Source organism: Sclerotinia sclerotiorum, genomic scaffold, assembly GCF_000146945.2.
Source record: "Sclerotinia sclerotiorum 1980 UF-70 scaffold_5 genomic scaffold, whole genome shotgun sequence".
Taxonomy (NCBI): domain Eukaryota; kingdom Fungi; phylum Ascomycota; class Leotiomycetes; order Helotiales; family Sclerotiniaceae; genus Sclerotinia; species Sclerotinia sclerotiorum.
In genome coordinates this window covers 903,335-925,926 of record NW_001820831.1, presented here as the reverse complement: position 1 = coordinate 925,926, position 22,592 = coordinate 903,335, and the positions used below count along the sequence as shown (strand labels likewise).

The following is a 22,592-nucleotide window of genomic DNA, read 5'->3' as shown; positions in this document are numbered from 1 at the left end:
CTCAAATCCTTGCTATCGACCAAACTGCGAGATGCCCAATAACCTGTCATCTTGATACGATTAACAGGAGAGCCGAGAAATTGATTGTTGCCTTGCACAATACGCATGTTGCGACCAATGAAGAGGAGTTCACGTGGGAAATTCTCCTCTTCGGATAGGACGTCCCTGATACCTTGACGGAATCTTTCTTGGATTTCGTAATGGCGTTCGGCAGCCGTTTTGCCCTCCAAATCTTTGGTGATGCGATCCTTGGTGCTATTGTCACCACCGTCATATGGGCGCATAAGAGTTGCTGACGCGAAAAGATCTGGAGCTTTGACGCCCCAGGCAGAAGTAATTTTATTGAGAGAGGCATTATCAAAGGTCATGATTGCTTTCCAAAATTGACAGTATTGGTGACGGAATTCTGGAGTCATATAAACGTAAAGACCATGATCAATTAAGACAAGTTCCGGTTGACCATTAGGCTGTCTTCGGATAAAAATGTTTCCTGGATGAGGATCACAATGTACAACCCCCCAGAGGAACATTTGTGCGGAAAAGAGATCAACCATGGTTGTCATGACTTGTTTGAGACTAAGTCCTAGACCACCTTTGCCATGACGACCTCTCCATTCCCCGCTACGATCAGGCTTAAGATCATCATTTGTAATTTTGGCTGGCGAAGGGGTTGATAGTGGAGTTCCTTTCGCTCCGGGTGAACCTTTACCATATCCACCATACCAAGGGGCTGTCAAAGCTTCTTTATCCCAAAGACGTACGCCTTCGATCCATTCCGTCGTCATAACTCGTTTTGAGGAAAGATCACGGTATACCTTGGGGATATAAACACGACCGTTCAACCGTGGCTCACCCGCTACTAGCCGGGCCATTAGCTCTGCGTTATTTGCCTCATTTACAAAGTCCGTTTCTAACATTAAGCGTTCTGTAATGTAGGGCACCAGACTGTATAAAGGAAGGTCGAACCAATATGTGTATACTTTCATCACTACTCTTGATATATTTGTTAGCAAAGCCTAGCTACTCCTGAATGAATTTCAAATGAAAGAGACTCACTTGAAAGCCCATAAATCCCAACCTACTTGGCTAGCAATCTCTCGTTTCTGCACTTTGACTGCCACTTCCCTTCCATCAGCCAACCTCGCCCAATGTACTTGTGCAACAGACGCTGAAGCTCTAGCTTTGGTCTCAATAACTCCAGACCCGGGTTTGTTTGTAAAACTAACACCGAACACTTCTTCGGGGCTTTTGCCTGCGAAGTCTTCGCGGATAACCCTTTCTACATCCTGCCACGAATTCTGGGGAGCATCATCGAACATTCTTGCGAACATTTTCTGAAATTCAGGAGGTAATACAGCACTTTGCATAGCAATTGCTTGTCCGATTTTTAAATACAGCCCTCCATTCTGGTGTAATAGATTGAACATCTTCTCAGCATTTCTCCTATGTAAGTCGGTAATGTCACCACCAAGAATCGGTTTGGGCCGAAAATTAAGCTTATAATCGATTGCAACCAATATACCCAAGCCAAATGTCCTCATTGATCTAGTGATGGAGGATGCGTATAATTGTGTATCTATAAGGTAGGCTATGCCCGTCGCCGCCGAAACGTACAGTAGCCTTCGTCCCCATTTTATTGTTCGAGGATATAGCTTTGGGGGTGCAGCTTTCCCCAACGATGCTGGTGATGGAGGCACAAAAGGCTGATACCTCTGCGCTTGCACTGAACGATTGGGAACTTTTGCATATGCATGGATTGCGCTCGTTTCCTTCTTGGGCCGTATTAGATATTGGGTCGAACGTTTTCGTGATTGCTGTGAGAATTGATATGAAAAAGAGAGTGTATTCGATAATAACTTATTACATGATGGTACAACAGGCCCCAACCTTCTGCCTGCAATACGCAGGTACATGTCTACCTACGTTCAAAAGGCGTCGTGAATAGAATACATTCCGGAAGAAAAACTTCGATAAGTCGATGACGGTAATATGATGTGCGGGCAAAACTAGTGTTGACCCCATCTTATCGCTGATAAGAAATCGGATTACTCATCACCGAGAGTTCCAGCCATGATATAATCCGACCAATGAGAAGGACATTTACTTTTCCGCTTGAATCTAATATAAGTGGCACTCCTAGAGACTTGGACCCTTGGAGCATTTTCCGATGAAGATGAAGATGGGGATGGAGACGCAGATGTTTCCAATAATAGACACAGGAATGGACGGTTACCTTTTCTTTTTGAAATCATTGTTGAAAATGAAGGATGAAGGAAGGAACGCCATAATACTATAATAGTAGTGTTCTTCCAAGATCCCTCTTCCTCTCATGTCCTGGCGGTAATTTTAAGTCTTAGCATCTTTTATGTCATTCATCCGACGGCAAAGCCAGTGAAAGCTCGGCGACGATGTACGGAGTATTTTGGCTTCTCAGAACGATCGTCCGGCACTTTATTTCTGGGAGGAGTTTTTACAGGGACCCTTATCTAAAGTTCCCAAAGACCTTTCCCATGATTAGTGTTTTACTCTCAACTCGACGATAGCAATGATTGGCATAGATCTCTCATGTGTTCCCTCATGAATATTGAGCACTATAAGAGCAAATGCATGCCTCGACTGAACTGGATGCCGTCACACTTTAGGTTCAAAGACGCATGAATCTGAAGTTGTGCATTTCCTATTCGAAGCTGATGCGTACTATTACTCTGCGAAGTATACAATCACTTAGACTATTTGCGTATAGGATCTATGACTCTAGATGTCGCGTGAAGTGTTTGAAGTTGTCAGATCTTTGTAAATGAATTTGTCCACTGTCAGTCCGTTCCAGCCTATAGGATACAGAGGAAGGGTTGCGCTGCAGATGCAATTTGGAAAACTTGTGTACTCCGTACAGCTACAATCAATGGTGCAGAAGGTGTACGTAGTATGCACAGTACTCTGTCTTTCCAGGTCCCAAGGTCCAGGCTTGTAAAAGAAGCTTGCGAGGTGAATTGATACTGTACTCTCCCATTTCACTTGTGCCGTTTCTCTTTTGCGTAATCAATCAATATGCTTTGGTAGATCTCCGGAAATCAAGAATATTGTGAATTTGTTTCCAATCTTATTATTTCTTATTTACTCGTGCAAGTACCGGACATGTGCAGAATTAAAATCGATTTTGATCAATGTGGCTGAGCAATTACCTCCAGAAGAACGGGACGAAAGAACACCTCTCCTAACTACCTCCTAACTCCTAACTTTATGGAGTAGTATTGATTGAGACGAGACACTGTTTGACGGCACGAACCTCCCAAGGAACGGACAATAACTCGAAACATCCACACAGTCGAGAAATTTAAGGAAAACACTACATCGAAGAGTATCATCTTTTTCCGCACATCTCGTACAAGCAATTGGAAACTTTGACGTGCAATTGATAAGTTTTCTATACAATTTTCTATTGTATTGTCATCTAAAATTGCAATTTTTACTACTTATCTACACAGCCTTGAAATCTCGGAAGAATTCAATTGTGGCTACGACGAGACCAATTGAAAGACATTCCACGCGATATCCCTTCTTCTACTGCACCTAAGCCAAACCTTTCACCTGCATTAAACCTACAACGCGATAGTACGAGGAACCATTCTTGGAAGGCGTCGTTATCAACCCTATTAACCTTAATTTTGCCCCAAAAGTCTACAAATACACATGCACTTTTGCTTGCCGTTATCTTATTCCCCCCCGCCCGTTTCTTGTTTCTAGTCTCTTAGAAAGGCCATTCTGGAGAGGAAACGACAACAACTGACACTCATTGATTCAAGTCTTCGTTATTCAATTTATGCTCTTGTTTTATTTTAGATCGCTGAAATTATTCCATTTATCGATGTTTGGTCAGGAGTGGAGAAATCAATAATTACTGTCTACGAATTGAGACCCAAGGTACATTCCGCATCAGCATCACCTGTGCACCTCACCCTTTGATCGAAAGACCACGATAGGTGCCGCGTCTTGAAGACGCTGGCATACTCAATCTTCTACGCATCTGAAAATCTTAGGAGATCAAGATGTTGAGACCGGCAACTCCATTAACGCTATTGCTACTCGCAGCATTCGCATGTTTGCTCATATCGATTCTATCGACTCCCATCATCAAGTCAATACCATTGGCATCTTTCGATGGAGTTCAATTTGGAGTCTTTGGGTTTTGCAAAGGAGACACTTGTAGTAACGTTGAAATTGGTTACAGTACCGGTGAGTTTTAATTCTCGAGGCCTATGGTTTGGATGCAGGCTTCCGCATGGGTACTTGAGCATGCCAATTACAGGGCTGATGTGAAATGGTTATTCAGAAAGTCTTTACGATGCGGAACAATTGGCAACGTTCGACCTTCCATCAAAGACCAGATCAACGTTATCTGCTATTCTCATAGTCCACCCGGTCGCTGCATTATTCACACTCATAATGCTGGTGCTAGCCATCGCCGCCCATTTCCACGCACCTTCCCATTCTCCTCGGTACCTGTTGGGAATATTTATACTAAGCATCTTAACATTAATTCTCACGCTACTCGCATTCCTCATCGATGTCCTGCTCTTCGTACCTCATATGGCATGGGGCTCATATGTTGTGCTTGCTGCTACAGTTATTATTGCTGCAAGTGGTATTGTGTCATGCGCTATGCGCCGAACGTTGGTCAGTCGAAAAGCCAGAAAGCGGCGCATTGAGGAAAATGCAGAGATGAACGGGGAGAATTTCTACAATCGTCAAGGAACTGATCCGATCACCCCGGTAGTGACCGACACCAGTATCTCCAAAAGTCCGGCAAACGAAAAGTTACCAGAATTTGCCATGTTTGATGCGACTAACAACGACCGGACTAGTGATGAACGGATACCTCTGACGACAAGGACTCCAAGCGAAAATTCTCCTAATAACATCCCCAGTGGATCTATCAGGAGCCAAGGAATGGATGGGTACAACGGACCACCACGAGCAGGAAGCTCGCCTCTTGACCAGTACGGCAACTCGATAGTAATGATGCCGCCAGGAGGAAACGCATACGAAATGCAAAACCGGAATCATCCTGCTGGACCACCCGGACCGGCGTTAAGCCATCAGTACTCCAACAATTCCATGAATTTGAGAGGAAGGGGTGGTATGCCACAAGGACCGCCAGGAAGAGGTGGTTATGGACCACCAAGAGGCGGATATAGAGGAGGCTATGGAGGACCACCACCAGGCCCGAATCGTGGAGGGTACGGCTATGGTCAACCAAGGGGGGGTTATGGTCCGAGAGGGGGGTATGGGCCAAGAGGTGGCGCTTACCCGGGTCCTTACAGAGGAGGCATGAACAATGGAATGATGGCGATGGGTGGCGGTGGGCGAGCTCCTCCACCTGGATATGACGGTCGACGACCATCTGATCCTTCAGTGCCTATGGGTGGATTTAGAGATACTTCTCCAGCGCCGCCTGGTGGATATGTTGCATATAGACCCGATGAAACAAGACCAAGTAGTCTGCCTCGTGCCGAATCGCCTCCACCGTTGGAAAATATGGAAAATATTAGCGTGGTTGGTCAGGCAATCGAAATGGTGAGTAGACACTTCACTAGACTTTTGACGTCACATACTAATTTAGCATTAGGATGCCTCGACAGGAAGTCCGTCACATCCGCCTCCGGGGTTTGTTGGACAATTTGGCAATATTAGAGATAGTGATGGGGATGTCGCTGGAATGGTGGGATTGCAGCAGCAAAAATTACAACAGGAGCATGAGACTTCGATGAGCGAGACGAGTAGGTATAGCCAAGATGAGTAAGTGATTCTAGATGGTCGAATCGTCCAATTTCTAATCCCTTCAGATACGTACCACCAAGACAAGTATGGGCGGGACCACAAGCAGGTAGATCATCACCTTTGAACCAGACCTCGAAACCTGTCGAACTTCCTCCTAGCGAACCTACGCATAAACGAGGTGACTCGAATGATAATTATTACGAAGACGTTGACCCACGCTTCGCTGATCAACTCAGCACAAATGTCACCCCCCATCAGTACTCGCCATTCGAATTCCTGGCACTTCTTTGAGAACAACCATGATCCTAATTCTCATCTTCAACCAAACCCCATTAGAGAGAATCTAGATGGCAACAACTCTTACAATTCCTTAGAGGAGCTCCAGTCGGGACAACGCTCCCCAGCTGAATCAGAAAGATCTAACTTTACGTCTGTGTCGCAACGGGGGATCAATCCGAGATGGAATGGCGGTGCTAGTGGCTACGGGCGACCACCGATGCCAAACAGGAGAGTTGCTCCTCGCCGAGAGGACGTGCTTTTGAATGATAATCCCAACTTTGCCTTGCCTATGGGCCGTGGTGGTCGAGGACCGCCTCGTGTCATGCGTGGTGGGATGATACCCAATTCTGCTTATCCAGGAGCTAGCGCGCTTTGAACTCGGCACTCCTTTGTTTTAGGAATTTCTTGGCCGTTATCATCACATCTCTTTTCACCGTTTCGCCTACCTGGTGACCTTGGAGATTCGGTTCGTAAATACAATAACCTTTCTTTTTCTTTGTCGATATAGAGTCAACATGACCAGCGGCGTTATGGTTTCTTTCAATTTCTAAAACGTACACCTCATGAGACGGGCGGCCATTTTGGGCTGAGCAGCATCGCTGCCTTGTCTTTTTGTTCATAAAGTGGCCACGAACTTTGTGATTTATTTTCGACGATTATTTTACGGCAATTTTGTGTAGCAAGCCTCACATATTGGCCACTGCTTTTGAGGGAAAGGGGTCTTTTGCATTCAAGCGCATTTTGGAAGGAAACTTGGGAAAGTGTATGGCTGGCAGTTGGGTTATGGGCGGCCTGGTTGAACATAGTGATCAAAAGGGATGGGACTGAGGTGCACAGCAGTCAATATAACTGGAGATTGCAGAATTTGATGTCGAGAGCAGCGAAAAAGCGTCACACATTATCGTGGTGAGATGGATATTTGTTCCACACAGCAAAGATACATAATACAGTAGCAGAACGATTAATGCATACCATACCTTCCAAAAATTGAAAAGTTACAAGAATAAGAGTAATTGAGAAAAATATTCTCAAATCCGAGTTATCTAATCTTGTATGAATGAAAGATTGTGAAAGGAAGAGATGTTTTGAGCCCACGGGTTTTTGAAGTGATAACTAGTAACATGATAGGGGCTCGGAGCATATGGTGTCACTAGCGGCATGCAAGAAATTCATGTACGGTACTCCGTACGGTAGATACGTAGCACACACAAGTGAGTGATGCATATGATGCATATGATATGATATGATAGGCAGGAAGAGCTAAGAGAGATAGATCAGCTGTACGGAGTAGAGTACGTTGGTTTGTGGAGACGAAGACAGAGACGGGGAATTGATCCAATTATTTTCCGTTTGTTGGCTGCGGGATGTAAGGTACGACTTTTGGTGTTTTTTTGGTGGTTTGATGAAGTGGTGGGGTTTATGTATAAGTGTGTGGGTGAGTGGGTGATGAGTGGATGATGGGTTTGATCGGATGGGATGAGATGAGAGAGATGGTGGAGTTGATTGGAGTTGATTGGAGTTGATTGGAAAGAAGGGGAGAATATACAGAGGAGATGGAGATGGAGATGAAGAGGTAAAGAGAAAAGAGAAGTTAGAGAGTTAGAGAGTCAGAGAGTCAGATAGGAGTATATACCTAATTATTCTATCTAACATACTCCTCACATAGGTAGGTAGGCAGATATACAAAGTAATAATTGCGAATACAGTACTTTATACCCTACAGAAATCCAAAAAAAAAAAAAAAAAAAGAAAAGAAAAGAAAAGAAAATCACTAGCTAGGTAGATAGATAGATAATTACAGATTAATTGACCAATTACGAGTTACAAATCCCTATATAGTACCTACGTACCGGTATCTACGGAGTATATAACACGCACCTTGTACTCCGTACCCTCCGTATCCTCCGTCCTTCATGAATCTAAAGATGAAACACTTCAAAACGAGATGGGGAATTGAGTTTTATGCTTTTGCTTTTGCTGTATTGGTGTTAGAAGCTTGGTGCGAGATTTTAAATGCTATCTATGCTATGCATGCCCTGAAAATGAAATGAAATTTTTTATTCAGGGGCTTGTTCACCAACCAGTCTTTGCCTTGTTATTTTACTAGTGTGATTTATGGTTATGGTGTACTTGGTGTACTTGATTGGATTGGACGGGATTGGATTGTGGCTTTTCGGGATTTTTAGATTCTGAGACTTGCTAGGTACTCCATGTTTTGGGTCGGGAAGTTTTATGTATGGACTGGGTGGATGGGTGGATGGGTGGATGGGTTAGGTACTAGGCTAGGTACTGGCTGGCTGCATTAGGTCCAGGGGTTTTATGGGGTTGGGTGAGGAGGGATTAGGATTAGGATGAGGGTGAGGGTGAGGGTGAGGGTGAGGATGAGGATGAGGATAAGGATGGAGACGGAGATGGAGGGATGGATGGATGGATTTTGATTGTTCGTATATATGCAATGATGGGCTGTAGTGAAGAAGGGATTTGGAGATATGATCGCTGTGGGAGAGAAGGATACCGATAGAAGAGGAAGAAAAGAGGGAGATTTTAGTCAAGTGAGTGAGTGGATGATGGGTATCTATAGGATAGTATGGGATGGATAGGATGAACAATTGAAAAATACTTGGATACCTCCACATGGATATTTGGATATTAGATAGATAGATACTTTGATACTGCTTGCTTTGATGTCTCTTCCTTTTCTTCTCGATCGGTTGGATTGGATTGGATCAAAAAGAGTAACAATTGATAAGTACAGTACAATACAATCAGTACACTACGGTATCAAGTAGTAATACAAAGATTCCTGATTCATAGAAATAACGATAATAATACTTCCTAGCTACCTAATGTTACCTCGATCCATCGTCTTTTTTCATCGTACTTGGTATTTCCTCTCTGAATGTCATCAACAACATCATTATACTATGTAAGTCCTACCACGTACCGTACCTCTACTCAATAAATCTAATATCCATCAGTGATCTCCCTCCATCCACAATACAGTACGTACTTCAATGCACTACGAGACGCATCGCATCAATCTCTATATTCATTTTTCCTAATTTTGAACCTTGACATCTATCTAGTACATTTAGTTGAATTACAGAGTACTTCTTCATTCAAGCACCTACCAACACAGCACTGCCCATCCCTCCATTCATTTATTAGGTTGGGAACTAAAGTCAAAGCTACATCAAAACAGCTTGGAACCGTTACAGCCTTCTCAAGGATCTTCCGAGGTCATTGGGGCAGATTGGCTCAAACTGGGTCAATTGATATCATCGACGGTACGTTCATATCTATTTTTTAAATCAATTGATTCAAGCCCTACAGGAACTTTCATCTCTCGAGATCAACAATTCATGCAGTACGGGACTTTGCTTTAAAAGTCCATTTGAATGAAAATCTTCAAGGAGTCGTAGTTCATCTTATGAATTATAAAGTTAAGAAGAACCCTACCTACCTAGGTATCTAACCATTTGTTCAATTTCATTCATTTTTCAAGAGTACCCAGCAAGAGAGAGAGAGACATAATTCAGATGATTCCTTCAATGTAAATCACAAACGCAAACGCAAACGCAATCTCAATCAATCTCAATTTCAATCTCATTCATTCACTGACTTGCCAAAGCTTCTTTCTGGCTGCCCAACACTCATTCATCTCTTTTCAGCCTTTGTTTTCTCCAAGTTCCAACCTTGTATTTATTTCCCTTAAATACATTTTATTAATGATCAAGACAGACAGGGAATTTCAATTCAAAAATATCCATTCATTCACCCTTCTCCTCAAATTTCAATCAATTCAATTCATCGTAAATTGATTAACCCAAGCCTTCCCTGTCAAATCTGCGACAGACACCATTGTTTCCATTAAACCGACCTACAAGATGGTTTCTTCAATCAGACCGAGAACCCCAAGTGCTGGAACTTCACCATCACATGCCACTGGAAGATTAGCAGGAATACCAGAAAACGGAAAGAATAATAACCCAAATCCACCTCGTCGTTCTAGCCTTGGTTTAATACTCCTTCGTCGACCTAAATCAGGAAATTTAAGTTCAAAGCATAAGAAAGATCTTGCTCAAGTGCAAGAGCAACAGCGTGAAAGATTACTTCGCGAAGCAGCTGCGATTCCAAGATCTCCACCTCGTCTTCCTGATCTTGCTGAACCTACACACTTTCCATCCTTTGGTGGTGAAGATAGACCGGATTCGGCGACTTCTGAAAAGAGTGGTCACGGTGTACGAAGTTCATCAATGGATCCTCAAGTCAGATCATACACAATGAGTAGCACACTCAGTGTGCCAGTTCCTCCAATTCCTTCGGGTGTTAGGAATGGTGGCTGGATTGATCCTTATGCAAGAACAGAGAGCATGACACATCGTGGAAGATATAGTTATGCAAGCAGTGCAGTGAGCACAGTTAATAGTCCTCGCAGAATTCGAAGACGCAAAGATCCTACTCCATTCAAGTAAGTTTTTCTCTTTACTTCATTCTCACCTTTTATTAACATCTCTGCAGTGTCCTCATTATCGGCGCACGCGGTGCTGGCAAGACATCTTTCCTCAATTTCCTCAAAACCTCCCTCGCTCTACCTCCTAAGAAGAGATCGAAACCAGAGCCATTGGCTGATGATATATTTGCTCCACGCACCTCGAAGTCTGGAAAATTCCTCTCACATTATCTCGAATCAGAAGTCGAAGGTGAACGTATTGGTTTGACATTGTGGGATTCAGAGGGCTTGGACAAAAATGTTGTTGACCTTCAGCTCCGTGAGATGTCTTCATTTCTCGAAAGTAAATTCGAAGAAACTTTCACAGAAGAAATGAAGGTTATGAGAGCTCCAGGTGTTCAAGATACACATATTCATGCTGTATTCCTCATTCTCGACCCCGCACGCCTCGACCAAAATATTGAAGATTCAAAGAATGTTACCACAAATGGAAATGGACACTTTGGATCATATGGAACAGGCCATCGTTTGTTCGGTAGTCTTGATGAAAATCTTGACTTACAAGTCCTTCGCACATTGCAAGGAAAAACTACTGTTATCCCAGTTATCTCAAAAGCTGACACTATTACCACGGCCCACATGACGTATTTGAAAAAGTCGGTTTGGGATAGTTTGCGCAAAGCCAATCTTGACCCACTTGAAGCACTCGGACTAGATGATGAACCCGAAAGCCCAATTATCGGTCAGAACGGCATCGATGAGGGAGATGAAGATGCTGATTCTGAAGAGGGTTCAGGTTCGGGTGGTTCTCCTAATTCCAAGCGTCTTTCCTCAGGTTCCATTCGTCGCCATAAACGCGAATCGGAAATCGCCGAGATTCCATATCTACCCCTCTCAATCATTAGCCCTGATATGTATGAACCAGATGTTATTGGTCGTAAATTCCCATGGGGTTTTGCGGATCCAATGAATGCTGAACATTGTGATTTTGTACGTTTGAAGGAAGCAGTGTTTGCGGAATGGAGAGGTGAATTGAGGGAGGCGAGTAGGGATCTTTGGTATGAGGGATGGAGAACCAGTCGTCTTAAGGAAAGGGAAGGTATGGCAAGACGATGATTATCTGAATTATTTGAGACATGTGTCTTACCTTTTTGGTGAGCATATGTTGATACAATAACTATGAAGTCATTTTATTTCTGCGAAGTACGCGGGAGCAGCATCAGTGCAATTTGCAGCAGAAAATGGTGTAGAAACTGGCTCAGCAAAACATATTTTCGATTTCTTCCAATATTTTTGGACTTCGACTTCGATCACAATTACCTATTGTGTCTTATGTCTCAGACATAGTTTATTTCTTTGAACGTTTACAACTTTTCACGATGGATTTTATTTCCTTTATGTTCAAGTACTTTAGTCCATGTCAGATTGGCAGGCAATGGATGGATGGATGGAAAGGATGGAAGGAATGGATGCATACCCCCCTTTTTACTTTCGATTTTCATTTTCAACTTTTTCTCCCTTACACTTAGTTTTACTTCCACTACATCATATTACATTTGTGTTGACGTAATGGTTGTAGCTACGTTACGTTTATGAGGTTTTTTTTCTTTCTTCTTCTCGCAGCAAAGTTTATGACTTGATTTTTGATGGTGGGCAATTTTAGGGGGAAAGGGATGATTTCTAAGGCTTCTGTGGATGGGTTGATGGATGAAGATTTCGATTGTGAGAGAGATAGATGCGATGGCCGCATCGAATGCATGAATGAGATATTTGAAGGAACGAAGGGAGGGAGGGAGGAAAGATTGATAACAGAAAGACGGACAGAGAGGAAGAAGGAGAGAAGAAATGAATGAAAGCAGAAATAAGAATATAAGATTGATTGATTGATTAATGATTGATACCTATGAATTTTGGGCGGATGGCTAGCTGGCTTTGTTTGCTTGTGCTTCTCTTCTCTTTTTTTTGAAAAGTAGTTATAGTAGATAAGTAGGTAGATAAATAAGTAGATAGTGATATAATGAAAATACTTTTTGGTATTTTTTGTATTAAATTATTAGATAATAACCCAAGTGATTTCTTCACAGAGGGAATCACAAGACATCAGGTCTTTCCGGTGGAGAAGCAGCAATTCAGGGAGGAGTTTTTGCATAATCTATGGGCTTTTAAACCTCGAAATCAGCACGTCCATGCTGTTTTGTTTGTCTTGTTCCGGATATGCGAAATTTATTAGGACTACTCTAACAATGGTATGATATCAAGTGATCTGTGCTCAATTTTTTGGCGATGGTATGAACTAGTTGACCGATTGTATTGATGTGGTAAAGAAAGATAAGTTTTGACTTGTCTCCCTGAGTCCTCTTGACTAGCAATATGATTTTTTCAATTAATATCGTAGAACAGGACTGGTTAAAAGGAGGTGGAAGAGACTGATATCCTTCCTGCTTATACTATTTATAAGTATGCCAGTCATCTTTTCAATAATGAGAATTGATTTTTCAATTATTAGATCTATCTACAGGATATATGCATATAAAGCGAAATTATGATATCGATATTGAGGTTAAGAAGGCTTAGATTGGTTGAAGGATCCTTTTTACTATGTTTCTCAGAAGTCTGAGGAGTGGGATTTATTTAGTACGTAGTGATTAGTGATTGGGAGGCTTTGATTAAGATATGCAGGCTACTTATGAGACAGGGAAGAACGGGACCTTTGATTAAGTGTTGTATGCATATGGATTCATGCTAACAGTCATTTGTCTGTTATGTTAATGTTTTGACTAGCTCTGGAAAAGAGAGTTCTTGTTTAGTCACTGGAATAATCAGATGTCAAGGAGATTTTTGTACAAGTTTGTTCAGACGTTCCTAACTAGAATAGCAGCACAGATGTCTCCTTTCTATATAGAAGTTAGCATCGCTTGCAGCTCGTGTAGCAAGAAAGACATAACTGTCCTCACAAGAACTTTGAGAAGGCGGTTAATGGGCACTAAGGGTTAGCTTTTACCTTCTGTTTTTAGGAAAGAAAAGCACTCTTAAGCTCGCTTATCTTCATAAGTTTATTCAACTTCACGATCAACAGACATCTTTGTAAATCATTTGCAGTTGGAATCGGCCATGAAGTCACTGGTATGTTGCTTCTTTAATGATGATGATGATGACATGAAACTTTTGCCATAGCGGAAGTTAAGTTGCTAACTATGACAGAATCTTATTCTTAGTACCACAAAACTAGGTATGATGAGACATTCCGTTACTTGGAGCATCTAGTCATGCCTCAGCAAGGTTACGAGGGTTGGTGTGAGCTTAATACTAATCATCAACATTCTTCTGGAAAGAAGTATGTGTTTTTAAGGGTCAGAGGGGGCGGCTAGTCAAGCCTATTTTATGCCAAAGAACTGGCCTATGCACCAAAGCTTTTCAGATGGTTAAATCGAGTAGTTTTCAACTTTGATGTAAATCTTTGATGGATGGCACAAGCAATGGAGATGGTTGCCGAGAAGATGAGGTTTCTACGAGCCTCCGTCTGCACCTCTTTGTTGATAGTCTGATAGAGTCGGGTTCTTGAATAGTAGTCAAATCATTAAGACGGTTGTATCCGACGTAGAAAACTAAGGCTTTCTAGGCAAAACTGAACATTCAAAGTAGAGTTCATTCTTTCCGTTTGAAGATATAATATGCGAGTTTTGGAAGCTCGTGAAAGGTATTAAAATGTCGGTAATGTATGCGCAATTTCTTGGTTGTTACATGAAGTTGCTTCTATGCGACATTTTGAAAGCCAGCTCCACCGACTAAGAACAGTCAGTTAATATTCCAGGAATGAAGCCTTTCTTGATAGTGTTCTTTTGGCAGTGTTCTTTTGGCAGTGTTCTTTTGGCAGTGTTCTTTTGGCAGTGTTCTTTTGGCAGTGTTCTTTTGGCGGTGGTTCGCGTATTGTCTTTACTTTTGAGATATGCAGGAGTGTCAATCAGTATCTATGTGTGGATTGCAAGAGATGGTTGTAGGAGTTTTTCACCTCACCCTGATTGATCGGCCTGTTGAGATCATTGGTAGCTTTAAATATTGATATTGAACAAGGAGAGCTAGTCCAACTATAATGATAGCACTGTATAACTAGTCACATGCTTCAGATCTTTTGGTGACAAGATATCTCCAATCATGTACTTCCACGGTTTATAAATTACTCGAGTCTGAACAAGAGTTTTGAACACATATTCTGCTGAAGGAAATGGACTTGTTTTTTGAGGTCTCTTCTCTACAGCAAGTTTACAAGACTTGTTGTACTAGAATAATAGAATTTTGGAAGATGAAGCATCAGAAACCTACTTGATGGTTATGATGCACACTGACTAGTGAAGGCAGGTTCACTTCTTGACAAGGACTTGTCATGACAAGGAGGTATAGGTATGTATTTTGACAGTTTTTATCTTAGAACAAGTAAGACGGACAGAACATCTGGAATGGTCCTCGACTGCTTTTGGGGCTGGAGGTAGAGCAAATAGATGTTATTTTGGATGAATTTCAGCTTTTACCTCGTCTTACCAAAAACGAAGGTACGATAATCATCTGTCAAGCGGGCATAACATGAAAGCAGGCAATGCTGGGTAGATATCTGAATCCACGTATTGTAAAGTATCACAGTTGAGATATGGTGAATGATCAATAATCGATAATCGATGATCTAGACTTATCTTGAAGCTCAAGGTACCTAGTACATACTTGATATTTCTATGGGTACTTGCCAATTCCGATCAAGTTCAACCTTCAACCTTTTCCCCTCATATAGTTGCTTTTGGCAAGAGCAATTTCCCCACAATCTCGTCGCCCAATAAAAGATCGAATTTCCCAAATCTAGCCAATCATAAACTCAAGAACGAGCAGGACACTAGTTTACTTTTTCTCGATTCTTCAGTTACTCAGATTGTCAATAAATTCGACGTCTTCCGTTTACTTCCCAAATCCTCTCACCCTTCCCTTTACAACCACCCCTTGATATAGGTATTTTCCTTTCATTTGGATCGATCTCATCCATCTCAACCGATTCTTTAACTTCCCATACCTTCTCATATCTTCTCTATTATCTGATCGAAGTATCTGATATACTTTCAATCGAATTCCATATATTTTCCATTCTTGATTGTAAGTCAAGTCCACTTGTTTTGACTGATATTCCACCTCTTTTCTTCTCCACGCCGCTGTCAAAACAAACCATCTTCCAGGACATCATCTACACATTTCCATTTCGACACTCGCTAGGCTCTTCCTAAAATTTAATAACAGCGTCAGGAGTTCCACTTTCTTTGTGAAATCGGCCTTGGTCCGAGTCGGTCGCATTCATTTTATAAACTTCCTCGATCTCCTCTTTGTCTGTATGTATGATTGTACTTGGTACCTATTCACTTTCACCTTTTCTCATCCTCACTGCTACCATCCATAGTGAATTGGGCTATTGTACATTCATACCCCGCTACTTTCTTTTCATTCCAGTTTGCCAAGTCGCGCCTATCCTCAGACAAAATTGTCTTCTTCTTTCACTCCTCCCATTTTACTCTTCTTTTCTTGCTTCCTTTCATTCCTTTCCTTCCTTTACCTCGATCAACCTTGCACTTATTAGTTACTCTCATACTTCAACCATATCTTCATGATTCATGTTGACTCATCGCACAGATTCCACACAATCATTCTCTTTAATTCCAAGGTACGTAGATGATCAATTCGGTCTCCCTAACACCACAGTTTTCTTCTCCTCTTTCCTCTTCACTGCTATTCCCTACACACTTTTTGAACTGAGCCAAGTATTTACTTCTTTACAGATCACTTTTAAGTAAACATGTCTGCTTGGGGCACCGGAGATATGGCTGCTGCCTTGCCCGGTGCGACTGAAACACCTGATGCTGCCGTCGTAGAGCGCAAGAATCCTCAAGAGGCTGGATGGGTCGTTGCAAAGAAGTACGACTACGAGACTTACAATAAGTCCACCAAGGAACAAGCAGAAGCTCGTGTAGCTGCTGCTGCAGATGCTGCAGAAGCGAGGTCTGACCTAGCAGCCAATGCAGATGATGATGTCGAGCCTGAGACACTTGCGGTGGGTGGTCTTCTTCCTGGAGAATGGGCCTCGAGTGGCGCGGTGTACGAGTGGAATGAGGAATATGGTGATGTTGGCCCTAGATTTCCCGATCTCGAGGATCAGTTGTTTGGCAAGAACAACAACCATGTTCGTCAAGGCGTCAACTTTGAAAGGTATTTGTTTTCGTTTTTCAGTAGACAATAAAATGCTAACTTTTTCTTTTAGCATTACTACTCTCACGGTTACCCAAGAGGGAACCGTCAAGATTGACCCCATCCGCAAGTTTGAGGACGCGGGTTTACATCCCGTTATGCTTGAAAATGTAAAGCTTGCTGGTTATCATGTCCCAACCCCTATACAACAGTACTGTCTCCCAGCAGTGAAGAAAGGTCATGATGTAGTTGCTTGCGCTCAAACCGGTAAGTTGTAATCGCTTCTTGCTAAACATAAACTGCTTGCTGAATTTTAATGTTTCCAGGTTCTGGCAAGACTGCTGCTTTCTTGATTCCAATCTTGTCAAAGTTGATGGGTAAGGCTAAGAAGCTTGCCGCACCTCGCCCAAACCCTGCCACCTATGTGCCAAGTCAAGATAATTATATTAAGGCTGAGCCATTGGTCGTCATCGTTTGCCCAAGTCGTGAGTTGGCAACTCAAATTTTCGACGAGGCTCGTCGTTTCTGCTATCGCACTATGCTTCGACCTTGCGTCGTTTATGGTGGTGGTCCTCTCGCTGAGCAACTTGGTCAACTTGCTAAGGGGTGTGACCTCCTTATTGGCACTCCAGGTCGTCTCTGCGACATGATTCGCCGTCCTCATGCTCTAACCCTCAAGCGCCTAAAATATATGGTCATCGATGAGGCAGATGAGATGTTAGACTCCAGTTGGGAGGAAGAGTTGAGGCAGATTATGAGCGGTGGTGGTAAGTACTTCAGTTGTTTGTGTTTGGTTTGTACATTACTAATTTTGAAATAGATCAAGAAGAGGGCAACATCAATTATATGATGTTTTCTGCTACCTTCCCAAAGATGGCTCGTGATATTGCGAAGGAGCATCTAGCTCACGATCATGTTCGCATCCGTGTTGGTCGAGCCGGTAGTTCTCACAGCAATATCAAGCAGGATATCATCTACGTTGAGGCGGCCAGCAAGCGTAAAGCTCTTTATGATCTGCTTCTATCAATTCCACCTGCTCGTACCATCATATTCGTCAACACCAAGCGTACCGCCGATGAAATCGATGATTACTTGTTCAACAATGATCTTCCATGCACGTCTATTCATAGTGATCGTACGCAGCGCGAGCGTGAAGACTCCATTCGTGCTTTCCGCAATGGCAGGATGCCCATCTTGATCGCTACTGGCGTTTCTGCTCGTGGGTACGTATACCATTACATCTCTCTCCTTGCCCATTTCGATATCCTCTTTCACTCAATATTCCTCTTCCAGGTCATTTACTAACACTCTCAAAGCTTAGATGTCCACAATATTATGCATGTGATCAATTTCGATCTACCATCTCAGGCTCATGGTGGCATTGAAGAGTATACTCATCGAATTGGTAGGACCGTCTGTCCCAACAAGACTTTACAGCTGACTTATAAACAATCAATAGGTCGCACTGGTCGTATTGGTAATAGGGGGCTTGCAAGCTCATTCTACAATGATCGTAATGAAGATATTGCCGAAGCCTTAGTCAAGACATTGTTGGAAACCCGTCAAGCTGTTCCTGATTTCCTTGAATCATATCTCCCTGAAGGCTTTACAATGGATGGTCAAACCGGTGATCTCGCTACTCTTAAGTTTGAAGCCGATTCAGATGATGAGGAAGGTGGTGGAAATGCTGAAGGCGATGCTAATGCTGGTGGTGCCTGGGGAACAGATGATGCTGCTGCCGGTAGTGGTGGTGATGGTGGTTGGGGTGCCGCCGAAACTACTAAGGCTGCTCCAGCTGGTGATGGTTGGGGAGTCCCAGCTGTTGGTGGATGGTCTTAGGCGTCGGTTTCGATATTTATCTTAGATCTTCTTGCTATTGGCATTTCAGATGTCTTTAGTAACCTGCTTCTATTTGTTCATTATCTGAGAACATATATGGGTGGGGATAGCCTTGCTTTGGACAAGGACTGCCTGCCTGTTATGTTAAAATTGTATGCCTATACTCAGGCGGGGTTGCCTTGCTTTGGAACAAGGATTTCCTGCCTGGTATGGATGCATCGACTATGGGTTCTTTGATTTAAACCTCTGCATGAAATAAAAATGAGACAGTTAATAAATGACATTTCGTTCTACATTAAAATTTGACTTCTTCCTCGTACTTTTGAAATTTGAGATGTGGAAATATTTCCGTTGTGAATTGAATCCCAAGAAGCCTTTGCAAGTGGTAAGAGAGTGTCTTGTCCAGCCTATTCAATCATCCGGAAAACGTCCCATCGAGACCCTTGGTCCTTTGAGTTTTTGAAAATGTTGATTGTTAAAACCAGTTCAACGTTCAAAATAATAGGTAGAAAGATAGATAGATAAATGCTAAAGAAAGAAAGGAAGAAAGATCGGAGGGTAAGAAGTAAAAAGTAAAAATTAGAAATACCGATTCCAGAATATGACGGGGAGAAGAGAAAGGAATGGAGGAAAAGTGTATAGACGGTATTGGGGCATTAGGATAACTGGCAGATGAATTTTGATTGGGGGGGGGGGAGGGGTGGAGGGGGAGAAGAGTGGAGGAGGAGGGGGGGTGTGGTGTTCTTAGAGATAGATATGTGCTTTTAAAGAGGGGGAATTAGGGAGGAGAGAGAGCGGGAGTAAGGAGGAGAGAAGAGTGTATATATATGAATGTATGTATATAAAGAGGGGTACTCGTATAATATCAGAGCATCTATATATATCGCATTATATCCATCACCAAGATATCATTTCATTTATTTTCATTGATTTTTGGCGGGAAAATATGGAGAGGGAAAAAAAAAAAAAAAAAAAAAAAAAAAAAAAATAAAGGTGATAAATCATGTATCTACTAGATAGGTAGGGAGAGTCATCTCTTAATAGGTATATGATATTTATGTGATATTCATGTCGCGTTCATGCTTCGTGATGATGCTATGCTGAAAGATGCTTGATTCGCAGAGCAGAAAAAAAAAAGAAAGAAAAGAACAGAACAAAACAGTGCAGAACAGTGCATAATGGAATGGAATAGAATGGAATAGAAAAGGATATACAAAAATCTATCATTTCCTCCGCCTGGCCTATATCTAACTCCTCCTAACCATTCAACCTAGCAGCCCTAGCCCCCGCCCCAATTCCAGCTCCAGCTTCAGCACCACCATCCGCCTATCCCTCCCGTGCTCCCGCGTGCATCTCGAGTAAAAAAGCCTTTCTATCGACATCCCATCTACGAAATCAAAACCTTAATCTCCTCAGCCGTCAATCCAAAGATATGCAAGAGATCCAACAAAGTATCTCCGTTCAATCTCGCCTGAGCTTCCATCTGCACCACCGGTTTAGCATTCCATGCGACTCCCAAGCCCGCTACGCCCATCATCAGCAAATCATTTGCACCATCGCCGATTGCGACCACCTGTTCCAACGCAACATTTTCCTTCTTTGCGATTTCTAAAAGTAGATCGCGCTTCTTTTCCGCGTTGACGATGGAGCCGAGAACTTCGCCTGTTAATGTGTGGGTGTTTGGGTCGGATTCGAGAGTATTTGCAAAGGCGTAATCAATGCCCAAGTGATCGGCGAGCCATTGTGTCAAGGGTATAAAACCTCCGGATAACACTGCAGTCTTGACGCCCATTCTCTTTAGTGCGCGAATGAGTTCTACGGCTCCTTTGGTGGGTTTAATTACACTTCTTAATTGTGTGAATATATCTGCTTCTACTCCTTTCAACAACTTCGCACGTTCACGAAGAGATGCGGAGAAATCTAATTCTCCATTCATAGCTCGTGCGGTAATGGCAGATACTGCGTCTTCGACTCCGATAGAAGCAGCGATCAAATCAATTACTTCTTGTTCGATGAGTGTAGAATCCATGTCGAAAACGACGAGGCGTGGATAACGTCGAAGCACGGTATCATGTTGGAGAATAACGTCGACATTCCACTCGCGCTCGAAACGGTAGAGAAGTTCATGCTTACGCAAATCTTGAAGATCGAGGTATGTAGGATCGGGGATGGGCGAGAATGTAAGTTCGACTATGGAGGGATGATCGGGATTATCGAGGCAGCGATGAGAGGAAGAGAGGAAATCGGAGCCCGATCTGCTGGGTAGAGATTGAATGAGGTGAAGGAAAGATGTGAGGCAGAGCTGCGAGATATAGCTGCCGTAGAGATGATCTAGCGGTTCTGGATCTGGTGGTGGTGGCTCGAGTGGAAAATTGGAGAGGGTGCGGACGGGTGCAAGGTTTGGAGGGATAGCGCGCGAAGACGAAGTAGCCGACGATCGAGAGGGAGAAGAGGCAGGAGAGGGAGAGCGATCGTTTGGATAATCGGTGATGGAGAGACGGGGAGATTGCGTCTTGTAAATAAGGGTTGCGATCATTCGATCCGAGACGGTATTGGGCGCGGGTTGGCAGTTCGCGTGTGACAGGGTATGGTTGAGTCCGCTGTCGACAATCTTCGGAGGATGCTGCGGAGAGGGAACACCGTTGTATTGGGTGAACGATTTAGTAGGTGATGAGATCGCACTTCCCTGCACACCCTCAACGATGCTATCTATACCATGATGACCATCCTGCTGTGGAGGACGATATTGCTGATGTTCTTGAAGGTAAGATCGACTGCGCATATTACTGCCCAAGGTGGGACGACCAGCTTTTGCTGGTACTTCCATTTCAGCCATCCTTGCGCAGAAGTTGGAGGTCCTGAATATGTTTTTCTTCCCTCTTCCAAATGCTGAACTGGATGAATATGAGATTACTTAAAGGTCAAGTTCGTTCGTTGTGCGGAGGATTGATTAGAGAGGGTGCTTTCATTTGTCGTTTAGAACGCGAGAGGGGTACTGTGCCTTAGCGCTGTTGCACCAACGTTGGACCTATTTTAGCCGATGTTTACCCTGATAAATACAAGCCCTAACGGTGCCGGGTACATTTCTGGTATAGTAAAAAGGGGAGAATGACTGATTTTTATATCGAAGAGTAAGTACTATAAGATGTATCATTTTAGTTTTTAAAATTATTGATATCCCCAAAATGCAAAATTTTTATACCGGATTCAGATTCAAAGCCCATAAAGCAGTGAATGCTTACATACAATTTACAAGAAAAACCTAATCATATATGACTTACAGACTACAGCTCAGGTCTAACCAACCGCTTGCCATTAAACTATTAACTTAAATGAATATTTGCGATTACTATCATCTTGTCTGCTCTGTTCTGTTCTCTCTCTTCTGTAGTTGTATATGTGTATGATTTCTGTTCTGTCCAATCCATTCATTCTATCCATTCTCATTCTATCCAACTTGTGACAATTTCCCATCTATTTAACTGATTATTCTAATCCATCCCTCCTCATTTCATCCTTTCGCCCCCACTAAAATTCATCTCCTCACAAAATCCCAAACTCCCTCTCCCACTCCCTCCTACTCCTCTCCTCCTCCTCCCTTCTAGCCCTCTCACCCTTCTCTAATGTCTCTAATTCTGGTAATATAAGATTCTTCAACAGCGTTTCTGTTTCCGATGGCGATGGCGATGGAAGCGGCTGTGTCAAATATGATGCTTGAGTTGAAAGTCTACCTTCTCTTCTATCTCTATCCGGTTGCAGATAACGCGGGGGTTGCGCATTAGAATTTGAATTTGAGCGGGATAATGGAAGAGAATGCGGGAACGCCGGCAATTCAGCCGGGTAAAATGGTGGGGATTGGTGAATTGAAGGACCCTGAGGTGCGGTGGTGAAGGTGAATGAGTGTTTTGGGTTAGAGTTCGGGTCTACGGCTGAGAGGGGGGCGTGCTGGTGATTCTGATTATATGTTGATGGTCCGAACACGGGTGCGAGAGTTGGATGGCTGGTTAGAGGAACGTTGTGGATACTGCGC

At 43.0% G+C, this 22,592-nt stretch overlaps 7 protein-coding genes across 7 annotated transcripts in view; 4 read left to right on the top strand and 3 right to left on the bottom strand.

Annotated features, from left to right (window-relative positions):
* Positions 1-12: 12 nt before the first annotated feature.
* SS1G_04326 (hypothetical protein) lies at positions 13-1,632 on the bottom strand (the record flags this gene model as incomplete). The annotated part of the gene is made up of 6 exons (XM_001594469.1): positions 13-43; positions 298-621; positions 724-859; positions 900-988; positions 1,057-1,406; positions 1,615-1,632. The coding sequence occupies 6 exons, from the start codon at positions 1,630-1,632 to the stop codon at positions 13-15; spliced, it is 948 nt and encodes a 315-aa protein (XP_001594519.1).
* A 2,414-nt stretch (positions 1,633-4,046) lies between these two features.
* Positions 4,047-6,069, top strand: SS1G_04325 (hypothetical protein; the record flags this gene model as incomplete). Its single annotated transcript, XM_001594468.1, has 4 exons — positions 4,047-4,233; positions 4,331-5,574; positions 5,627-5,796; positions 5,844-6,069. The coding sequence occupies 4 exons, from the start codon at positions 4,047-4,049 to the stop codon at positions 6,067-6,069; spliced, it is 1,827 nt and encodes a 608-aa protein (XP_001594518.1).
* Positions 6,070-7,228: 1,159 nt separating this feature from the next.
* Positions 7,229-7,731, top strand: SS1G_04324 (predicted protein; the record flags this gene model as incomplete). The annotated part of the gene is made up of 3 exons (XM_001594467.1): positions 7,229-7,268; positions 7,331-7,492; positions 7,724-7,731. 3 exons carry the CDS (start codon positions 7,229-7,231, stop codon positions 7,729-7,731), a joined length of 210 nt encoding a protein of 69 aa, XP_001594517.1.
* Positions 7,732-9,944: 2,213 nt separating this feature from the next.
* SS1G_04323 (hypothetical protein) lies at positions 9,945-11,626 on the top strand (the record flags this gene model as incomplete). The annotated part of the gene is made up of 2 exons (XM_001594466.1): positions 9,945-10,528; positions 10,579-11,626. 2 exons carry the CDS (start codon positions 9,945-9,947, stop codon positions 11,624-11,626), a joined length of 1,632 nt encoding a protein of 543 aa, XP_001594516.1.
* A 4,708-nt stretch (positions 11,627-16,334) lies between these two features.
* On the top strand, positions 16,335-18,562 carry SS1G_04322 (hypothetical protein; the record flags this gene model as incomplete). Its single annotated transcript, XM_001594465.1, has 6 exons — positions 16,335-16,744; positions 16,797-16,990; positions 17,050-17,490; positions 17,544-17,946; positions 18,040-18,128; positions 18,183-18,562. The coding sequence occupies 6 exons, from the start codon at positions 16,335-16,337 to the stop codon at positions 18,560-18,562; spliced, it is 1,917 nt and encodes a 638-aa protein (XP_001594515.1).
* A 1,387-nt stretch (positions 18,563-19,949) lies between these two features.
* SS1G_04321 (phosphoserine phosphatase) lies at positions 19,950-21,398 on the bottom strand (the record flags this gene model as incomplete). Its single annotated transcript, XM_001594464.1, has 1 exon — positions 19,950-21,398. The coding sequence occupies one exon, from the start codon at positions 21,396-21,398 to the stop codon at positions 19,950-19,952; it is 1,449 nt and encodes a 482-aa protein (XP_001594514.1).
* Positions 21,399-21,846: 448 nt separating this feature from the next.
* Positions 21,847-22,592, bottom strand: part of SS1G_04320 (hypothetical protein) — a gene marked incomplete at both ends in the record, with an annotated part of 5,557 nt that continues 4,811 nt past the window's right edge. Inside the window, 2 exons of the mRNA XM_001594463.1 lie at positions 21,847-21,859; positions 22,110-22,435. Of these exons, the coding sequence (XP_001594513.1) occupies positions 21,847-21,859; positions 22,110-22,435 (339 nt within the window). The remainder of the gene's footprint in view (positions 21,860-22,109; positions 22,436-22,592) is intronic.